This window comes from Heteronotia binoei, chromosome 21, assembly GCF_032191835.1.
Source record: "Heteronotia binoei isolate CCM8104 ecotype False Entrance Well chromosome 21, APGP_CSIRO_Hbin_v1, whole genome shotgun sequence".
Lineage (NCBI taxonomy): Eukaryota > Metazoa > Chordata > Lepidosauria > Squamata > Gekkonidae > Heteronotia > Heteronotia binoei.
Genome location: NC_083243.1, coordinates 162,910,657 through 162,929,861, shown reverse-complemented (window position 1 = coordinate 162,929,861; position 19,205 = coordinate 162,910,657). Strand labels below are relative to the sequence as shown.

Here is a 19,205-nt window from a genome sequence, read left to right as displayed (position 1 = left end):
AGGGATTTTACAGTCTTTGGGGGAAAGCAAGGGGGAAACGAAGTGTTTCTAGGTCTGCAATTATTTATCACTGGATTATTCTGTTCATTTTCACAAGTCAGCCTGTATGACTCTCTGGACAGAGAGAAGCAGCCAGCTGGCAAGGTTTGTCTTGAACCCTATCCCAGGCATCCTAAGTGTGTGCAGTTTCTGCTTTCAATTGTAGACACATTGACACTGTGTGTTCCTGAACTTGTGACCGGCACAAATAAAAGAACATCAAACAATTTATGCCCATATGCTTGCGTAACACATATCATCTGGAATTGCCATTTCTTGCAGCAGAACAGCTACTGGCATTTGGAGGAACACAGATGAGACTGGTGTAACATTAATTGCATATTAAAGAAACTTCCCCAATCTTTTGCTTCTCTAGGATTATTTTGTTTATATATTTCAATCCACAGCTAAACCAAAGACTATTCACTTGCACATATGAATAGCCATATTGTTACAGCAGAATATATTCCTAATATCTATGTACTATTTATTGGAGATGACTGAAGCCTTCATGATATGGTAAACAGTATATAAACAGGGTTACAAAATTCCCTCTAATAATTGAAGTTTATAGAAGGAACAAGAACTCACCACTCTACGTTATAATAAGCAATTGCAACTTTTATGTTGAAAAACAGTTTGTATGAGGCTATTACATTTCCAAGTGAGGAAATTTGCAGCTTCCCAATTTGTATCAATGATGATTGATACCAATGATGATTTTAAAACCATACACAGGAGGACTAAATTGATACTAGACCTGAAGCAACACCAGCAATGATGCAGCCCATCTCCATAGCATGGTAGGGGGCAGAGTAACATTGCTGTGTGTTGATTAGATAAGAAAGCAACTATGACTATTTCTCTTCAAAGATCAGCAGGCCTGAGGGTTGGAGAAGCCCTGACAGAGCAACTATTTGGTCACTAGGCAGTGATTATTTACTTCATTCACATCCAGGAACACTCTGTATGTGATGTCACAAGAAAATAACTTTGCCAATTGTTGTTCCTGTTTCTGTAAAAGGATCAATGAATACTGTGCATGCACATGAAAGCTTATACCCAGGATCAAATTTATTCACACCGTTTTAAAGTAATAATTCACTGCTTGGATATAGAAATATCCTCCTTACAGTGGGATTTCCCTCACTGAAATATTTTCTTTCAATTGTATAATATCTCAAGATCACATTTGTTTAACTTTAGTGTAAATATTGTTACTTCTTTTGTTCTCGATAGTGTATAATGTATTGCTTACCAGATTCGCTTCAAGGTGCTGGTTATTACCTTTAAAGCCCTATATGGCCAGGGACCTGCATACCTTAGGGACCACCTTTCCACGCATGTACCCCAGAGAGCACTTCAATCGGGGTCGCAGAATCTACTCTTGATCCCCAGCATCAAAGAGGCCAGGTTCAAGGTGACCAGAGCCAGGGCCTTTTCTGCTGCAGCTGCCTGGTGGAATGAGCTGCCGGAGGAGGTTAGGGCCTTGCAAGACCTCACACAGTTCCGCAGGGCCTGTAAAACGGTGCTCTTTCGAATCAAAATCTGGCATTTTCGAATCAAAATCTGTAACAACAGGACAGCAGAACAAATCCACTGGCCCACCTCAAACATCACAGTGTGATTGGGGACCTCCTTTCACAGGACATTCAGCAGAAGTAACTGAGTAACAAAATTTTAATATCAACATAGTTGGCAGTACCCACCATCTTTAACACACCATTATATTTTAATATGAGATCAATAGCACCTATTACTATTTTATGTAAACTTTGATTTGTTTTATTATGATGCACTTATGTCTTACCTTGTTTTAATGTTGGCCTTCAAGTGTAAGCCGCCCTGAGCCTGCTTCGGCAGGGAGGGCGGGATATAAATAAAATAAATAAATATAAAATTTTAATATAAGTTATTTACTGTTAAAAACAAACAAACAAAAAACCCCTGGAAAGCATTGTGTCTGAAATGATACCAGAAAATGATCTAACTGTGGTACTAGATGTATCAAGTGAATAGAGATAACGAATCAAATAATTCTGCAGTCATCAACTGATAAACATGGATGAGTAAATAAATACTTGATCTGTCCCTTTAACCTTACATACATGTCTGCAAAGTCTTTTTGGGATGCAGTGTTGCCACCTCTGGCCTGGGAAATATATCGGGATTGGAGCCTGAGGAGGGTGCGCTTTGGGAAGGGGAGGGGCTTCAAAGGGGTATAATGCCATTGTGCCCACCTCCCAAAACAACCATTTTTTCCCCAGTGAATTGATCTCCATTGCCTGGAGATCAGTTGTAACAGTGGGAGATGGCCAGAACCACCACCTGGAGATTGTTAATTCTATCCAGATGGGATGGGGGCTCCACACGCTGCTAAAAGCCATAGCATAGCTTTAAATCTATTTACATAGAATACATTCATTGCCATTAATGAATTAAAAGAGGAAAATCAAGTCTGAACCTGAGAGGCAAGCCTATGCATTGAAAAAGATGGAAAGCATGAGGAAATACCCTTCCACACATACACCTTTTTTAAAACATGCCCTCCAGAAAATTAATCTCTCAACAGTACTACATTATGAAAAACATTTATGCAGTGAAGTGCCAAACATTTCTTTCCAAAGTTTTAATTACAAAACAAAATCAACAACATCTATAGTACAAATGCAGGGAGTTAACTTTACAGATATTATACATGAAGCCAATAATTTTAAACATTCTAGAACCAGTGATATGAAACAATTACAGATTTCAACATCATGATTTTACTGTAGGATTCAAATTTAAGAAGTATAATTCAGTCAAAGGTTAGGATTTTTCTACCCAATGGAGTTCAGTGAGAGTAAGCACATGCTTATTTATCTTCTATTGAAATCAGTGGGATTTTAAAAGCACACCTTTGATTGGACTATGCTCTGTTTTGATATAGGTGAACCATCTTTGTACAGTGGTTTATGGGTGGCTATGTATAAAAAATAGCTGTGTCCTCCTTATATCTTGTATGCTATATTCTAAACAGTGGTTTTACTACCTCCCCGAACTTCCAGAACTTCAGTTAAATGGCATTATTGAAAAAATTGTAGTATTGTGTTTTGTGAATTCCAGACCTTGAAGAATATGAAGATTATTCTAACCATGTTATTGATGTTTTGTTAAATTAACTTCTGATAATTAGTAATGATAAAAACACTAGGATCCCAACAAAAAGAGATGAATATTTTGGTTAAGTGGAAGCTTCCTTGGAATTGTATAATTTCTGAGTGATTCCTCCATATGATATATGAAATAGTTGCTTCCATCACATTAATGCTCTAACGTCAACATAATGTGCTTCAATAGGCATATAAATAAGCACAATTTCATCATCTGTGAATGTCTTTCTTGAAATTAACTGGGCATATTAGTACATTTTTGCTACACATTTGATGAAACAATTAGCCAATAGAGAGGTTGCTTGTTTAAGGCTGAGTTATCTATCTTCTGCCCAAGCAAATATATTAGGGCTGTTTAAAAATTCCAAAGGCACTTTTTTTTCTGTGTATGACAAATTGTGTCTATAAAAAGGATACAAGTATAAAGTTAACACATTTAGGTTGTTTGCAGAATACATTTGACAATATAAATATAAAAAAGATTGGTGTGTGAGTCTATTATAACAATTTTTGACAATATTTGTATATATTCTTGTACATTTACATTAGCAGCAATTGCAAAATATTTAGATAAGATACAGAAAGCAGTCTGAGGTTCATTTCTGTTTAAAATGCCCTCTGAATTTCAGGTACAACAGCAAAACTCTACATGCATTATTTTAAGAAGTTTTGATTGTGGCTTCCAGGTTGCAACCCAGACACTCCCCTTCACCTTTCCTGGTTGCAAAGCAGGCAGTGGAGCATGCAGGTGACAGGAGCATTGGCTGGCTTTTCTGTTTCCTAACTGAGCTGCAGATCTACAAGGTAAAGGAGGAATCTCCAGGTTCAATCTGTGGAAACCTAATTTTTGCTTCATTTTGTTCCAGGCCAATAGGTTTTTCTATTTAATAAATCAACAACTGCTCTGTTTCTAACTGCAAATACTTCAATTACATTATTTACAAAATATTTTCCACAAACATTATTTTACAAGTTAAACCTGTAATTACACTTTTCTTTCCACCATCCATGCAGCTTTACATGCCTGCACACATGCATGCATACACACACACACACATAGAGTTAACCACAGGGGACCACCAAGGGACATGGCTCCTTGCCTAAAGGTGCTTCATTATTAAATAGTTTCTTTTCAGATACAAGACTTTTGGTAAACTGAGCTTAGGACCATTTCCTCTCTCCAAAAGGGCATTTCTGTGTACCAGACTTCCAATCTCACTCACTTTCACGATTAGACTAGTACAGGTTTTTAATGTGTTCAAGATTTTAAGCCTGCATCTAAACATGTTGCTACTTTTTGTACTGTAAATATACTAAGCTCATAACTTACAAATAAAACAATTCACACAATGTTGTTTGTTAACACAGGAAGAACTAACAAATCAGTATCAGACTTCAAAGTTTTGTTTCCTACAAACCAAATTACCTTGCAATCTCTGCCAGCAAATATTTCATCATGTTACTTTCAAATTCCCATTCTTTTGGAGGGAGAAGAGAGAAAATCATTTCAACTTGTATCATAACCAAACAGCTGGCAATCCACATCTCCCTTTTAAGCTGTAGGCTGCACTTACTGCTATGTCAAAGAAAATGTTAAATTCTAATTCATAGTTCAATCTACCATAAAAACAAAATTTCAAATTTAGAGAGGTGAACCTAACTCTTCTGAGCTGTTTCATTTGCTAGACATGTATTTACTGGCCCTCTTGTTGAACATTGAATTCAGCCAGTGTTTTAGCTCAATCTCACCTTCTCCCCTTTAATACAGTCCCTATCCCACATGGCTTTTGTCCATGCAGGTCCTAGGATCGCCAGCAGAGCCTTTTTGGGTGGTCAAACGGAGCTCCTTAATCCCTTTTTCACAGGCCTAACAGCTAGCTGAATCCACTCCAAGGGATGACATCTTTACTCAAACTTATAAAGCAAATAAATATTGGCTCATAGAACACTAGGCCTATGAGCTCCCAATTAAACTGATCCGTTGCAGGTTAAAAACAAAACAAGAGGAAGCACTAACTTCACACATCATGTATGTGAATTCTCAAAGAATTTCTAACCAAAGAATACCCAAGATCATAAAAAGAACACCATTTCTTTTAAGGAGCTTGCAGTTTATGGAAATCACAATCTGTTAATGCTTGGTATGACTTGTGAAGCACATAAGAAATCAGCATTCACATGTAATCATGGTCTGTAACCTTTACAGTCAGAATAGTGACCTCTTAACAAATGTCCCCCATACATACACATTAACATAATTATATCAAACAACTGGATGAAAATCTTTCAAATGTGGGTTTTACTTAAAATTAGGTTAGACATGAAACTATTTAGTAGGACTGTATATTCCTGTCTTCTAACACCACAAGCTTACGTCATTAATTTGGGAGATGCGCTGAAAGTCACTTGAGCAGCTAACACTTCATTATGACTTTGACTTGAATCAAGCAGATGCTTTAATGTAAGCAATGTGTGACAGAAACAAGCAATAAAATTGCATCCTTTGCACCCTAAAACTTAATAGGAAATTAACTTTACTTTTGCAGTATTCATGGGCATAGACCTGACATTTAACAATTATTGCAAGTTTCCCCTCACTATACTAAACTTTAGCACAGGATGCAAAGAACAGGACTGTAATACTCATTTCTCAAGACCCTGGAAATGAAAAATCCCACAGGTCTAAACAGCATCTGCTAAATCCTAAGGTCCAAATGCTTAGGAAGAACAGACTGAGGCGGAAGAATGAAATGGTAAGAAAACATCAGAATCAGACTCCACCCTGTCAATAAGATAGGAAATACTGGCCAGAGTTTGGAAGAGTTTCTCATCTTGCTCTGCCAAAAATATTTGCGAAAAATCCAGCTACGAGTTCAAAAAGGAACATTTTTCATCCTTGTCAGTGCTCTTAAGGCTGGCAAAGGCCTGCTGCACGTGCTGTTCTGCAGCTGTGAAAACAGATTATTGTTGGTTCTTTTTTCTTTTCCAGTCATCCTTTATTACTTGTTCACATCATAACTCTTAAGACTACTTGGATTCCAACTACTCCGTAGTGAACACTCAAAGCAAGAGTACAGTTCGTTGTTACAAAAGGTGCCAGTGTCTTTCCTCCCAACCATCTATGAAATATGCATCTTCAAGTACAAATGCTGACTTGAGGCTATCTGTCCTGATCCAGTGCTCTGACTGCAGTGTGTGGAACAGCGTATATGAAAAAAACTTCTCCCAATCTCTTTTCAAGGAAGGGACATTTCTGTACATGGTAAAGAGACTTGGTAAGCTACGATTGTGAGGTCTCCCATTGCCATCTGGGGGGATGGGAGGGTAGGGATGCCAGGTCCAGATTGGGAAATTCCTGGAGATTTGGAAATGGGGTCTGGGAAGTACAGGGACCTCTGTGGGATACAATGCCATAGAGTCCACCCTCCAAAGCATCCATTTTCTCCCAGAGAACTGATCTTTATTGTCTGGAGATGAGCTGTAATTCCAGGGGATCCCCAGGTCCCACCTGAAGGCTGGCACCCCTAGCTCCTGCTCAATAATTCCACACACACATTGAGGGTACATATGAAGCTCGGGGACAAGATTGTGGCCAAGGAGCCCTGGTTTACTGCAACCCAGTGTTGGAGAGTGCGGAGTAAAAATCCATCTATTCCCTGACTTTAAGACCTTAGAATAACTTCAGAGACCAGATAGCAACAACTATGAATGATGCCAAAGTATCACCACAGTGTACAGTGCCAAGCCAGTATTTGCAGGGATGTTCTACTAGGGTCATAAGCACAACAGATTTGAGAGGCCTAGTGTTCTACAAGCTGCTTTGAAATTAGTTTAAGCCAAATTCAAGTCATCTCAGCTTGTTGGTCTAATGCTAACAATATTCTGGATCTATTATATGTTCTTCAGGCCTCTGGAGTTTTTAAAATAGTGTTTTAAATTTGTCTACAATTGTTTCCATTTGAGACAGAACACTTCAAGAATACTGTGAACATTTGCACACCAATCCTGAGCACTAGAAGCATTTTGCTAAGGCTACTGATTAGTGAAGTGTTATAAAATTACATATGAAAACGGGAATTCTGAACTAAAAACAAGGGATTTTTTTTTGTATTAAAATTATGCATGTGTATGTCAGAAGAAGTACTATTTTAGAAGAAGCATTTGTCCTGTTTCAGGGTTAAAAGGAGGAAGCCTACTTCTAAGGCAGCTCTTGCAACACTTGGATTTCTAAGTATTTGCAGAAATCTGAAGCCTGAATATCTGGGGACACCTTTTAAAAATCAAACAGATAGAAGAATAAATTATAGACTACATGGCGCAGTCATTTATTTGCAGTTTTGCAAACAACAATGTAAAACTTGGAACTTTCACACCAAGATTCCATGGGCCAAAAAAAAAGAAAAGAAAAAGATTGCCTCGGAAACGGATTACACAAGGTTGTGATTTTCCAGAACAGACAACTGGTAGTGGTATTTCCTTTCTCTATTTCATTCTATTGTAAGTGTTCAATTGACAGCCACATATCTCCTGACAATCAACAAATGGAATTACAATGTTAATAAACAATAGAGAAAAAAGATTATTTGCTTGCCTAATCAAAGTTCCTTTAGGGTTCTTAGAATTCTCTCAAGAGTCTGCTAGGAATAAGTGTGTATAAATTTATACATGTTTATTTCATCTCAGCAGAAGTGGTTTGTAGTGAAGAAAATGAGTGCAAGATTCAAAATCCCACATTTCTTTATGTGCAGGTTCCTCTGGATTATGAATGGTGGAATAAAAATAGGAGGGGGTATTATTTTGCCTTCTACATTCCAAAATAAAAGTGCATTTTTGTGGTTAATGAGCTATGATCAAATAAAAAATTGCCCCCCCCTCCAATTTCCCATGTGTACGTCAAACAACTCTGCCATTCATTCACACAGTATTTCCTACTACCCTTTTTGTTACTTAAGGGAATAAAAACCCACAACAGCAAACCCAGCACATTTCCTTTACTGATCAAAATGGTGACTTCAAAAAGCTCCAAATATTATAATCCCCATTACCACCTCCTTTGGAGGTCAAATTAATTTTGTGGCTTCGATGCAAAGGCAAATATGGCACAAAAGAATGGATATTAAGTTAAAAACAGCTTTATAAATATTCTTCCATTGTACAATTTTCACAGTCCAGACCCACCCATTTTTATTCACATTTGTTAAGTTCCCACCCCATTTTAGATCATAAAATATATATACTTAAAAAAATCTGTTCATATTTAAAATATATTTACATACAAAGAAAGTTCCTTCAGCTGAAATCATGAAGAGTCTGTACAAGGAGATGGTGGAGGGGGGTAGAGGTGGAAGTAACTTCGCTCTGTGGCAGGAGATGGTGGGCAGCTCTCTTCAGCTGACATGTACTGGCTGCGAGGTGTAGGAGGAGGAGGATAAGGGTCTGAGTCTGAATTTAGATCTATGTAGTATTTATTTGCTTTCCACCTGCTTGTGGTGTAGTCACTGTCACATACATCAGTGCTGCATGGGGTTGTTGGTGGAGCTATACCTCTAATAAGATATGGCCTGAAAAAATAAATGAAGAATTAGTTGCATTTTTAAATGCGTACAATAGGAAAAAGAGATGCCAGAGAGATGCCTTTATTTGCATCCACACCAAAAGTAGGTTGGCTCCTATAATCAGAAGGCAGGTATGATAGTACATTGCTAGCTCACATTTCACTGAAACACACTGAACTTGCACACTAGATGTAGCTGCAAACAGTGATTTGTACAAAAGTAAGTGAAGACCCCAGGATCTGCCTAAGAAAAATTATTCTAGGCCAAGTAGCCCTCCATGTACCACATACAGGACAGCTACACAATTTGCCTACTCACCTGTCACAGCCCCATAAGTACCCTTACATAGCACGCAGTACTTCAGCAGAACAAGGTAAGCAGAAGTACTTGTTTATGCCCTTCCATCAGATGCTGCAGCCTGACTAGGGTTGCCAGGTCCAACTTATTAAATATTTGGGGACTTTGGGGGTGGAACCAGGAGATTTTCCCATTCTAAGTAAATAATAAAAATGCAGCAGTGCAGTTCCCCTGAATATAGCCTTCATTTTCTCCTCTTATTTTTTGCCTTCAAAGGGTTCCTTAGCAGTTGCATATTCACTAAATGAAGGTAAACACACATACACACAAAGGAGCCAAAATAAGCAGTTTGCAAGACCACACTTTTCTGATCTCACTGGCCAATTTACTCACAGGAGTTGCTGCATGTAGCAATCTGCTGTATTTCAACCAAATACTTCAGACTAACTACAGGAAAACAAAAGCATTGAGCAGAACAGTCTAGGGGGTGGAGCTTTTCTCCATCCCATAATTAGGTTCTAGTTAACTCTTTACTATCTCTTTTACTATGCAAACTACTTCTGCAAAATAAGTAGAGGGACTGAGTTCTCTCTCTCTCTGTCTCTCATACACTCACCAGAAAGAGTCACATGGCTCTGCCTGCTCCCTCCCCCTGCAGCTTTAGTCTTGCTGAAATTTAAAGGCACACACCCACCTTCCAAAACACAAGTAGTTTGCAAGTTTCTAAACCTGCCAAGATGGAAAGGCACATCTTTCCATCTCAGCTGATGGTGGGGAGGACCTTGAAAACCGGGGGATCCCCTGTCGGGACCTGGGGGCTAGCAAGCCTAAGCCTGACTCTTATGGGATTCTATGCCAGTGATGGGACTCATACGACAGATCCAAAAATCCCTGTCAATTAAATCTTATACAAAGTTACTCCAGTCTATGCCCAAGGAAATACTACATACTTTGTCAACCTCCAAGGTTAAACCAAAGTATTTACATATATTTGAGATACCCTGTCCTAAATCACACAAAGCATTCTTATACTGAAAGCTTCACACTTATGCTTTCCTTAGTTCCCTACAGTTATTAAAGAAAAGTTACTTCTGTAATTTCTCCATTAAATTAAACATGCAAATATTAGAGAAATGTGGATGCAGATAGCAAATTGTTTGGTTTAAGGCTATGTGTTGTACAGTGCCAGGTGTAAGCAGAGTTGCACTCTTTTACAGTGGGTGTAATTCTGCTTAAGTTGGTCCTGTAAATTCATAGTGCCAGAGACCCATCTTCTACAGTCCACTGTAGCCTTTATGCATTTGTATACACTGAATCTTGTATACACTGAATCTTCCACCTAACATCTACTCCAGATGGCATTTATTTCAAACATTCATACACTGAGATGTATACAAACTTAACATGAAAGGTCCATGACTTAGTGGTAGAGTGCATGCTGTGCATGCAGAAAGTTCCAGGCTGCATCCATGGCATCTCCCGTTCAAAAAGAAATGCAAGAATCAGCTTTGGGAAAGATTGGGAGAGCTGCGGCCAGTCACAGTAGATAATACTATGGGTTAAATGACCCAACAGTCTGACTTGGAGCAAGACAGCTTCATTTGTTAAGATGGTTCTTTCCCACAGAAGATTTATGTTTAGAAAAATGCTAAAATCTGATCTGGCTTTTCCCTGAGCAATACGCACACTATATTTGTTTTTATCCCATCTGACTGCATTTTCATTCTAATTTACAATCAGATTTAAAAACAAACAACATTAGAAAAGTTAAAAAAGAAAGTAGCAACAATACAATAAACAGTCCTCCTACACAGAAGTGTGCACTTTCTGCAATCTAGCATTACTCTACTCTAAGCCCACTGAGTTCAATAGGGTAAGACTGAAATTACTGCAAAGGTTTGTTTCTACCCAATCTCTGTACAAGCTACACTCAATAAAATTCAAAACCAAACAGCAGTGTTAGAACAAACATTTCAAACTGAATGATTAACAAAAGATGACCACAGCTGAAAATACAACATTTCAGCTTCTCAAAAAAAGCTCAAAATATGGTAACAAAGAAGGAGATTTTTACATTAAAAAACTGCTTTTAAACATTTTTATTTTGGCTTGTTGACATCAACTTTGGATGAAGAACTTTAAAAGCTTGATACCTATAAGATCTTGTTGTTGAAGGAATGTTTGATGAGTAGAACATTTCTGTGTTGTACAAGGAGCGATCAGTTGCTGGTGAAGGTGGTGGGTTGAGTATCTGCAAAGATTAAAAATAAATGGTTACGTTCAACATAGCCATTGGCTCCAAAAATAATGGCAACATGCACTACCTACACAAAAGAACCAGTTCACACCAAAAGTACTTTGCAAAACACCTCTACATGTTCTAGAGACAAACTAGCTCTAAATCTTGGTTTTGAAATTTACTTTATTGCTAATGGCTCATATATAAAATATTTTATAATATCCTCTTATTACATAAATATCTGAAGCTGCCATATGCAGAGTCAGTACACTGTATCCCATCTAGCCCTATATTTACATTGATTGGCAGCAACTCTCAGGCAGAGATTTTTCATAGACCTGCAACAAGAGATCTATTTTTTAATGGAGAAGATGGACATTCTGAATGCAAAGACATGTTTTTCAACTATGTTCCCTCCACCAGATCAGTCTATCCATGTATGATGAACTGGTTATTTTGCAATTCTGGCTGAAATTCTCTAGAGATCACCCTACTACTTTTCACCTTCATTTGGGCTTTACTTCTTCTATTCATTATTTAATATCTCTCTCATAGTCCCGCAATGCCTTATTTGCCTTCTCAAATTTTCTTTGTTTGGGGATACTAAAAACCCTTCTACTTTAAAATAATATTTAAAATCTGTTTCCTTAATTTTTGTAACTATTTGTGCCTTTTTAATTTTAAATACATTTATTTACAATGTTTCTCTCTCTCAAGATTTTCTCATTGCTATTGTGACATGTTGATGCATCAGGGAAATAATCTACAATCATTGTTTCCCTTACTTTTTTGAAGAGTTGAAAGTATACTGGGAGCCACTCTGTTTGTCCTCTTGCGTATCAGAAGCAGTGGAAGATTTCAACAAACCCTATCTCTGATATGACAGAGAACTTTGATTCTCAAAATCTTATACCCTGAACACTTTGTTGGTCTCTAAGATGCTATTGGACTAGATAGAATCTAGCTCTTCTACTGCAGAACAACATAACTACCCTCTGAAACAAACTTTGATATGAACAACTTTGGTTGACTCACTTAAGGTCACAAAAGAAGGCAACAGAACTGGGAAAACTCAGGACTACCAAATCCAGTCTGAGATCTTGAAGACATCCTCAGCAACAGCTTGGACTGGTTGGGAGTGGGATCATTGAGCCTTCTGCACGAACTTGCATAATTCACAGGAAAGTGCTCAGGTTGGGACTGATATAAATATACTTTCTTGACATGATCACAGTTCTCTCCCCAGCTCTTGTTTTCTGTGCTGTGATGGCTGTTTTATTTATGGAAAATTTGGTTCAGGGGATTTTAGTTGGTTCTCAGAGATCCAAAATGAATCAATGTAAACAAACAGTGGATGAAACGTTTAACCTTTGAAGCTCCCGATCATCCCCCACTGAGCCCCTCTTTTTGTTTTTTCACTCTGGCATATGTCTGTGGAAGCACACGGTACCAGTGTCTCACTAGGCCAGCAACATCAAAAATTGTCAAAGAACACAGTAATTACACTTTAGAGGAGGGGAAAAAAGCAAGAACAAGAATTCAAAAGAATATTCTCAAAAGTCATCATCTTAACAAAAACATGTGCTGCAAACTCTGCTATTGTTTACTCATTAGCAAGCTGATTGATCATTTTGACTCCTCTGGGACTGTTCTGAAAACAATTTCATTATTGCTTAATGAAATGCATGAGAGAGTGGCCACTATTATCAACAGGCATTAGACTAGTCTGCAATCAGTAGGGTTCAATGTCCAAGAACAATCTTGATTGGCTCACCCTTAGGATCCATGCTTAATATTTTGTTTATTTGGGGGGACAGCGCACTCTAGTGCTTTCAAAACTTACCTGTGGATAGAAAGTGGCTTTAGTGCTGGACGAGCTACTAGAGGAGGCCCCCGTTACATGGTTTCTGTCATAAAGAGGGGCACCACTGCTTCCTCCCATGAGGCTCATGGAGCTAATCATAGATTTTCCACATGAAATACCTACATTGAGAACAAAGGTACAGAACAAGGTAGTCAGAATTGTACACTTGAATGTAACAAACAAAATCAGGTCAATTGCCAGTAGGGTTGTGCACCAAGAAAAAAAAAAGCATTATCATTTCAGATTTGATGTGAGTTGGGGGAAGGGAATTACTGTATATTTTGAGTAGGGCATTACTAATTAAGGATTCAAATCCATGTGGTTCCAGAATTGCAAAGAACAAAAAGGCTCCACCCTCTGCAAAAGGAAGAGGGAAAGACTACTGTGTCTCTCTGTGGCTTGCTTCCACAGGTGTTTGGCTAGGAGCACTCTGTGCTTTTTCCTTACAAGGATCCAGTTGGAAGGGAGATATACCATTTGCTTGAGAAATCAGCAGGATCAAAGAAAAATGTGAGCACATGCTGTAGTTGGCTAGCAGCACCCAAACTTGAAAATAACATGGATTTATTTGGGAAGGGTAGTTTTGTTTCACTAGCATGCTGGATTTCAAATACAATTCCAGAAAATTGTGGTAATGACCCAAAACAGTAATTTCCACATATATTTCTGTGCTCAGCAATTTTGTTCCACCCACCTCTAATTTCTAGACCTGAGCCTCTTGTGGGAAGGGCAGGTTAGAAATAAAAATAAATAAATAAAATGAAATACAAATCCTTAAAGCTTTTAATACATCTTTACTGAACTTCCTGATGGAGCAGGGGTGGCCAACAGTCGCTCTCCAGATGTTTTTTGCCTACAACTGCCATCAGCCCCAGCCATTGGCCATGCTGGCTGGGGCTGATGGGAGTTGTAGGCAAAAAACATCTGGAGAGCTACCATTGGCCATCCCTGTGATAGAACAATCAAAATTCTCTCCTAGGACATATTCCACATGTGGAATAAAGATATTAAGTTGAGGGAAATACGGTAGTTTGGTTGGTTTTTTTAAAAATAAGCATAGTTATGTATATGAGATGGGCTGGGTAAGGAGCAAGTACAGAAGAACCAGAAGAGTGTGAGCATCAGAATGTCCATTTACATTTTGCATATATGAGCACTTGGATAGGCACATGGGCTTGCCTGTTCATTTAAACAGAAAGGACATCTCCATATTTGCAACAGAATGTGTACCCCATGGTACAGTGAAAATAAATGACACAGTCTTAATACATTGGAGTGCTGTGCATACACTAAGCAACCCAAATACCTCTGGATTAAAGCAATTATATCAAGTGGAATGGAAATGCTCTTATTATACACACAAAGACAGAAATTATATGATTATATTCTATATCGATGTAATGACTTTGGTCTAGAACTCTTAATCCAAAAGCAAACAGCTTCAAACATTTGTCTTTCCTTGGCAAGTTAAACATGTCCCGCCAAAAACTGGGAAATGCTCTGATAGATACAATAAATTACAGTAGCCATACAGCATCATCAAGCTGCTTTTCAACATGTTATAAAATAAATACATTCAAGGAATATTACCACTAATAATCAGACGCAAAGACCTTACCTGTAAAAGTGCCATGTTGAGAACTTCCTGGAGCAATAAAATTTAAAGGGACATGAGGTGTACCACTGACATATTCATGTGGGAAAGGTCCATTTGGCCCAGCATAGCGCTGACATACCACTCGCTGGCAAACGAAGTACATTCCTCCCATGACAAAGAGAGACAAAATTATACCAATGACAGGCCCGATGGCACTACTGTGGGGTTGAGACTCATCTGAAGAGGATTTACTTTTTGCTGGAAAAGAAAGAAAAGGGGGGGAAAGTCCAAGACTGATGTGAAAACCTCCAGAAGAAAAAAACTGCAGTCAGTTAGTCTGTGGCAAATTTATTAAGCTCATGCCTCTATATGCCCCAGTTTGCACCAGATAAAGTGGACTCATTGGTGTCTAAAATCAAAAAGAATTTTTGGCATTTTTGGTACACTCAGTGAAATGGCAGTGGTGAGACAATAAAAATGGAAATGTGAGACAAGACAGAAAAGGAACAGACTGCATCAGAAATGTAAGCAGTATAGTATCTGCAGGGATCAGAATCAGTTTATCTTTTCTCTGTCCCTCTCTAGTAAATCTTAATAATAATAATAACAACTTTATTTTTATATCCCGCCCTCCCCCGCTGGGGCGGGCTCAGGGCGGCTAAGGCGGGCTTCCTTCTAATACTTCCATTTTCACCCAAAGGGAGGTTTTTCTATCTCCTCTTTTTTTTCCAGATAGGCCTGCTATAAGAGGCTATAACTTGCCCATCATTGTTATTTGTCCTTTCTCTTACAATATTTTTTCCCCTCAACAATTCTGTAGAGTAGGTTAAGGTGACTGATAGTGACCTGTATATGGTGTTAAGTGTGCTTTGCAAATGAGTGGAAATTTAAATTTGTATTCATTATGCCAGCCCAAGATATTACTTGAATAAAAGACTTCTGTGTTTATGCTCCATGGCGCAGAGTGGTAAAGCTGCAGTACTGCATTCGGAGCCCTCTGCTCACAACCCGAGTTCAATTCTAGCAGAAGCTGGTTCAGGTAGCTGGCTCGAGGTTGACTCAGCCTTCCATCCTTCCGAGATCGGTAAAATGAGTACCCAGCTTGCTGGGGAGAAAGTGTAATGATCGGGGAAGGCAATGGCAAACCACCCCGTAAAAAGGTCTGCTGTGAAAACGTGAAAGCAGCGTCACCCCAGAGTCGGAAATGACTGGTGCTTGCACAGGGGACCTTTCCTTTCCTTTTCCTCTATGTTTATGTTCACAGAACATGACTTTTACTGCAATTTAGAAGTTACTAAACTTTCAAAACCTCACAAATCAAAAGCAATTCTTCCTCTGCTCACCAATTTCAATCTATACATTTGGGGATTATGTCAATACTAGCAATAAAGTCGTTTGTAGGAAAAAATACAAAGGGCCCTAGAAAAAATATTTGGGAGGAGAGTGGTGAACGTGTAGGTGGCAGGAAGGAAGAAAGATAGACAGACAGAATGAAAGAAAGAAAGAGACAGAGAAAGAATGATAGGGAAAACATGGGGAGAAAAGAGTGAGTGGTCTGCATCCATCACCAGTGCAAGGAGCAGAACAATTTAGTAGCCCGGAGGCAGGACTGTCCCCTCCTGGGGACTGGACCATGCCCTAACAGTCCAGAGAGAGAGGTCCTCTGGTTGCCACCAGTGGGCAGTGAGGGAGAGGTTGCCATGCTGCTGGCTGCTCCAGAGGTCTGCTGTGAAGTGCTGCCTTCCACCTTGAAGAGTGTTGGCAATTGCTGGTGTCTGGGCAGTGCTACAAACTCTGTTGCCTCTGTGGAGAGCATCAGGTACAAATCAGGGAAAGGAGGTTCCAAGACCCCAGGTGATGTCCTGCTAGGGCATTCACTTTCACCCTCACAGCACAGAGGTGTTCACAATCAGGAGGGTGGGAGGGTATAAATGTGGGCCCTCAGCCAAGGCATCCAGTAGTGTGAGCAGAGTGACTAGGTGGCTCAAAGCCCTGAGTTCACCTAACACCAAATCTCAGCAGGAGAGAGGTATTCACAGTTGAGAATAAATGAATTCCTGCTTTTAACAAGTTACCTCTCTGTCTAACTGCCAACAGCCAACAAAGGAGAGGGTGTGGAGCTGAGCTGAGGGTATATATAGCATTCTGATTCCATAGAGCAGAATGGGAACTCTGTTATTGGCAGCCAGCTATGCCTGTTAAGCATTGGAGGGCCCCTACTGGTGTTTTCAAGGCTGGAGAATTCCACCCACCCTCCACAGCTTTGAAGTTTGGAAACATTTTAATTGAGTGGAGACAGTCTGTCTGGAAATGTACCCATTCAGGAATCACCAAGAACAGCTTGAAAGTCCTGCAAGTTGCCCTGCCACAAACTTTTCTTGGCGAATCACGAACCGCCCAAAATTTGTCAAAAACTTCACTTCATGAGCTGGTTCATGCCCATCCCTACAAGTGGTTAATTTAAAATTTTAAAGCACTATTGAAAAGCTAATAAACCCCTTCAGATTACTAATCCATCCATTACATTTTTGTGATATAAGGCATAAATCAAAGAAAGTCAAGATTTTCCACACTTTTATAATTTTATGACATATGGTACTTTACCTAATCCAGACAGTCACCTGAAACTATATGAGGAAATTGTAGCCTATTCTTTTGCCTCTTCCAATGAGCCATAGCATGAACAAATTAACTTTGATATAACACGTTTAGGTATATTAGAATGGATCCACGCTCCTCTGACAGAATGGCATTTCCATTTGTGGAACAGGGGATGGCAATTTCCACTGATTCCGGCTTCATTCAACTTTGCCCCTTATGCTATTACTGAAGGTCCACTGCCCTCCCAGGAATAAAATTTCAGGGGGCTCAGTGGTCTGCAGTAGATAGGACAGCCAGGAAAGTTCCACTCTGGGAAGCCCACAGATGGTTGGATGTGCCATTGTTGGCTGATCGTATAGCTGCAGATTTTCCTTCTTTGTTGAACAGACATCAGTTTACTTTTCTAGATTTAGGGGTGATTTTTCAAAGGGACCATTTAGAACTAATCATAAGTATCTGCATGGAAATATAATTCAACAAAAAGAAAGTCCTTACCACATGCAAGTTCATCAGAACCATCAATGCAATCTGGAAATGAGTCACATTGCTGTTTTGTGAGGATACACTGGCCACTGGCACATCGAAACTGATTTGGGAGACAAATTGCTGCAAGAGAACAAACATTTCATTCTTAGACTAAATTAAATAGCGAAAAGATCATTAATATGGTGTTAGATTCCTTTTTAAAAAATAGAAAGGCCCCAAACAATTGTTTTGTTGTCAGATTCGGAAGAGAAAAATTGTCAGTAATACATCAGAAGTTCATACTATGTGAAGTGCTGGCATGAAAGAGCAATGACCTAGTAAAATGGGAAAATAGAAATTAACCAGCAACAGTTCTTTTAACAAGCACCTTGAAGTCAAAAGATGGAGCAACTTCTTCAGATTCCATCCCCAACTTTTTCAAATCACTCCCGATGACTGCAATTTTATGATTTGCTAATGAATAGATAATACACACACCTATTGCCATTCTTAAGAAATAAGTAAGAGGAATTACACCTGTTTGTGGTTAGGAACCCAGAGAGGAAATAAAGGACTGGTTGGTTGTGAGTAAGCAAAGTAGGAGGACCAGTGCCACTGAAGTTCAATGCTTGACGCCTGACCCATTCAAAACCAATGCTGATTGCAGCACAATCCCCCACAATAAAGAATCCTTTCCATTCCTTGTATCTCAGGAGGTAGGAAAGCAATAATGGCTCATTTGGGCTCTCTTGTAGCACTTCCAAATGAATGGATTTGTGCATGGGTGCTGAATCAAGAGCACTACTCAACCAACCCACAACATGGTAGCAGTATCATGGTGGGAGACAGAACTATTTCTGTGACAAGAGAGTAACAGTAGCTCTGAAAACCTGCAAAAGCAAGAAGTTTTTGAATAAGCTATTTCTGTTTGCACTTTGTGTTCATCCAGTGTAGTCACTGATCCCAGCAATGTGTGGAAATGCCATGGTCAGTGTCCAGCATCTACCCCATAAGGTTAAAATAACTGATCTTACTGTCACAGTCTGCTTCATCAGATTTATCCTGGCAGTCTATTTCTCCATTACATCTCAACCGAGCATCAATGCACTGCCCTTTCTCACACTGAAACTGGGCTGATGAACATATTGGACAACTATCCTCATCACTCCGATCATCGCATTCAGAGAATCCATCACATCGCCATGCCATGGGGATGCAGTCGATCTCTCCAGTTGCACATGTGAACTGATCTGGAGAGCATGTTGGAGGTTCTGAGTAAGGGAATGAAAAGCATGAATTTAGTTAACAGTCCTTCAAGAGAATAAGCAATTTTAAATAGGGAACATAAGGTTTTCATCAAGTATTCTTTTGCGCAGACACACACACGGAAATA

General features: G+C 39.1%; 1 protein-coding gene across 1 annotated transcript in view; it reads right to left on the bottom strand.

Moving 5' to 3' along the window:
• Positions 1-8,168: 8,168 nt before the first annotated feature.
• Positions 8,169-19,205, bottom strand: part of LRP5 (LDL receptor related protein 5) — a 182,958-nt gene continuing 171,921 nt past the window's right edge. The window contains exons 18-23 of the mRNA XM_060262966.1: positions 18,847-19,083; positions 17,843-17,953; positions 14,768-15,004; positions 13,129-13,268; positions 11,200-11,297; positions 8,169-8,755 (exon numbers count right to left, since the gene is read on the bottom strand). Coding sequence (XP_060118949.1) covers positions 8,494-8,755; positions 11,200-11,297; positions 13,129-13,268; positions 14,768-15,004; positions 17,843-17,953; positions 18,847-19,083 — 1,085 coding nt within the window. The 3' untranslated portion in view covers positions 8,169-8,493. The remainder of the gene's footprint in view (positions 8,756-11,199; positions 11,298-13,128; positions 13,269-14,767; positions 15,005-17,842; positions 17,954-18,846; positions 19,084-19,205) is intronic.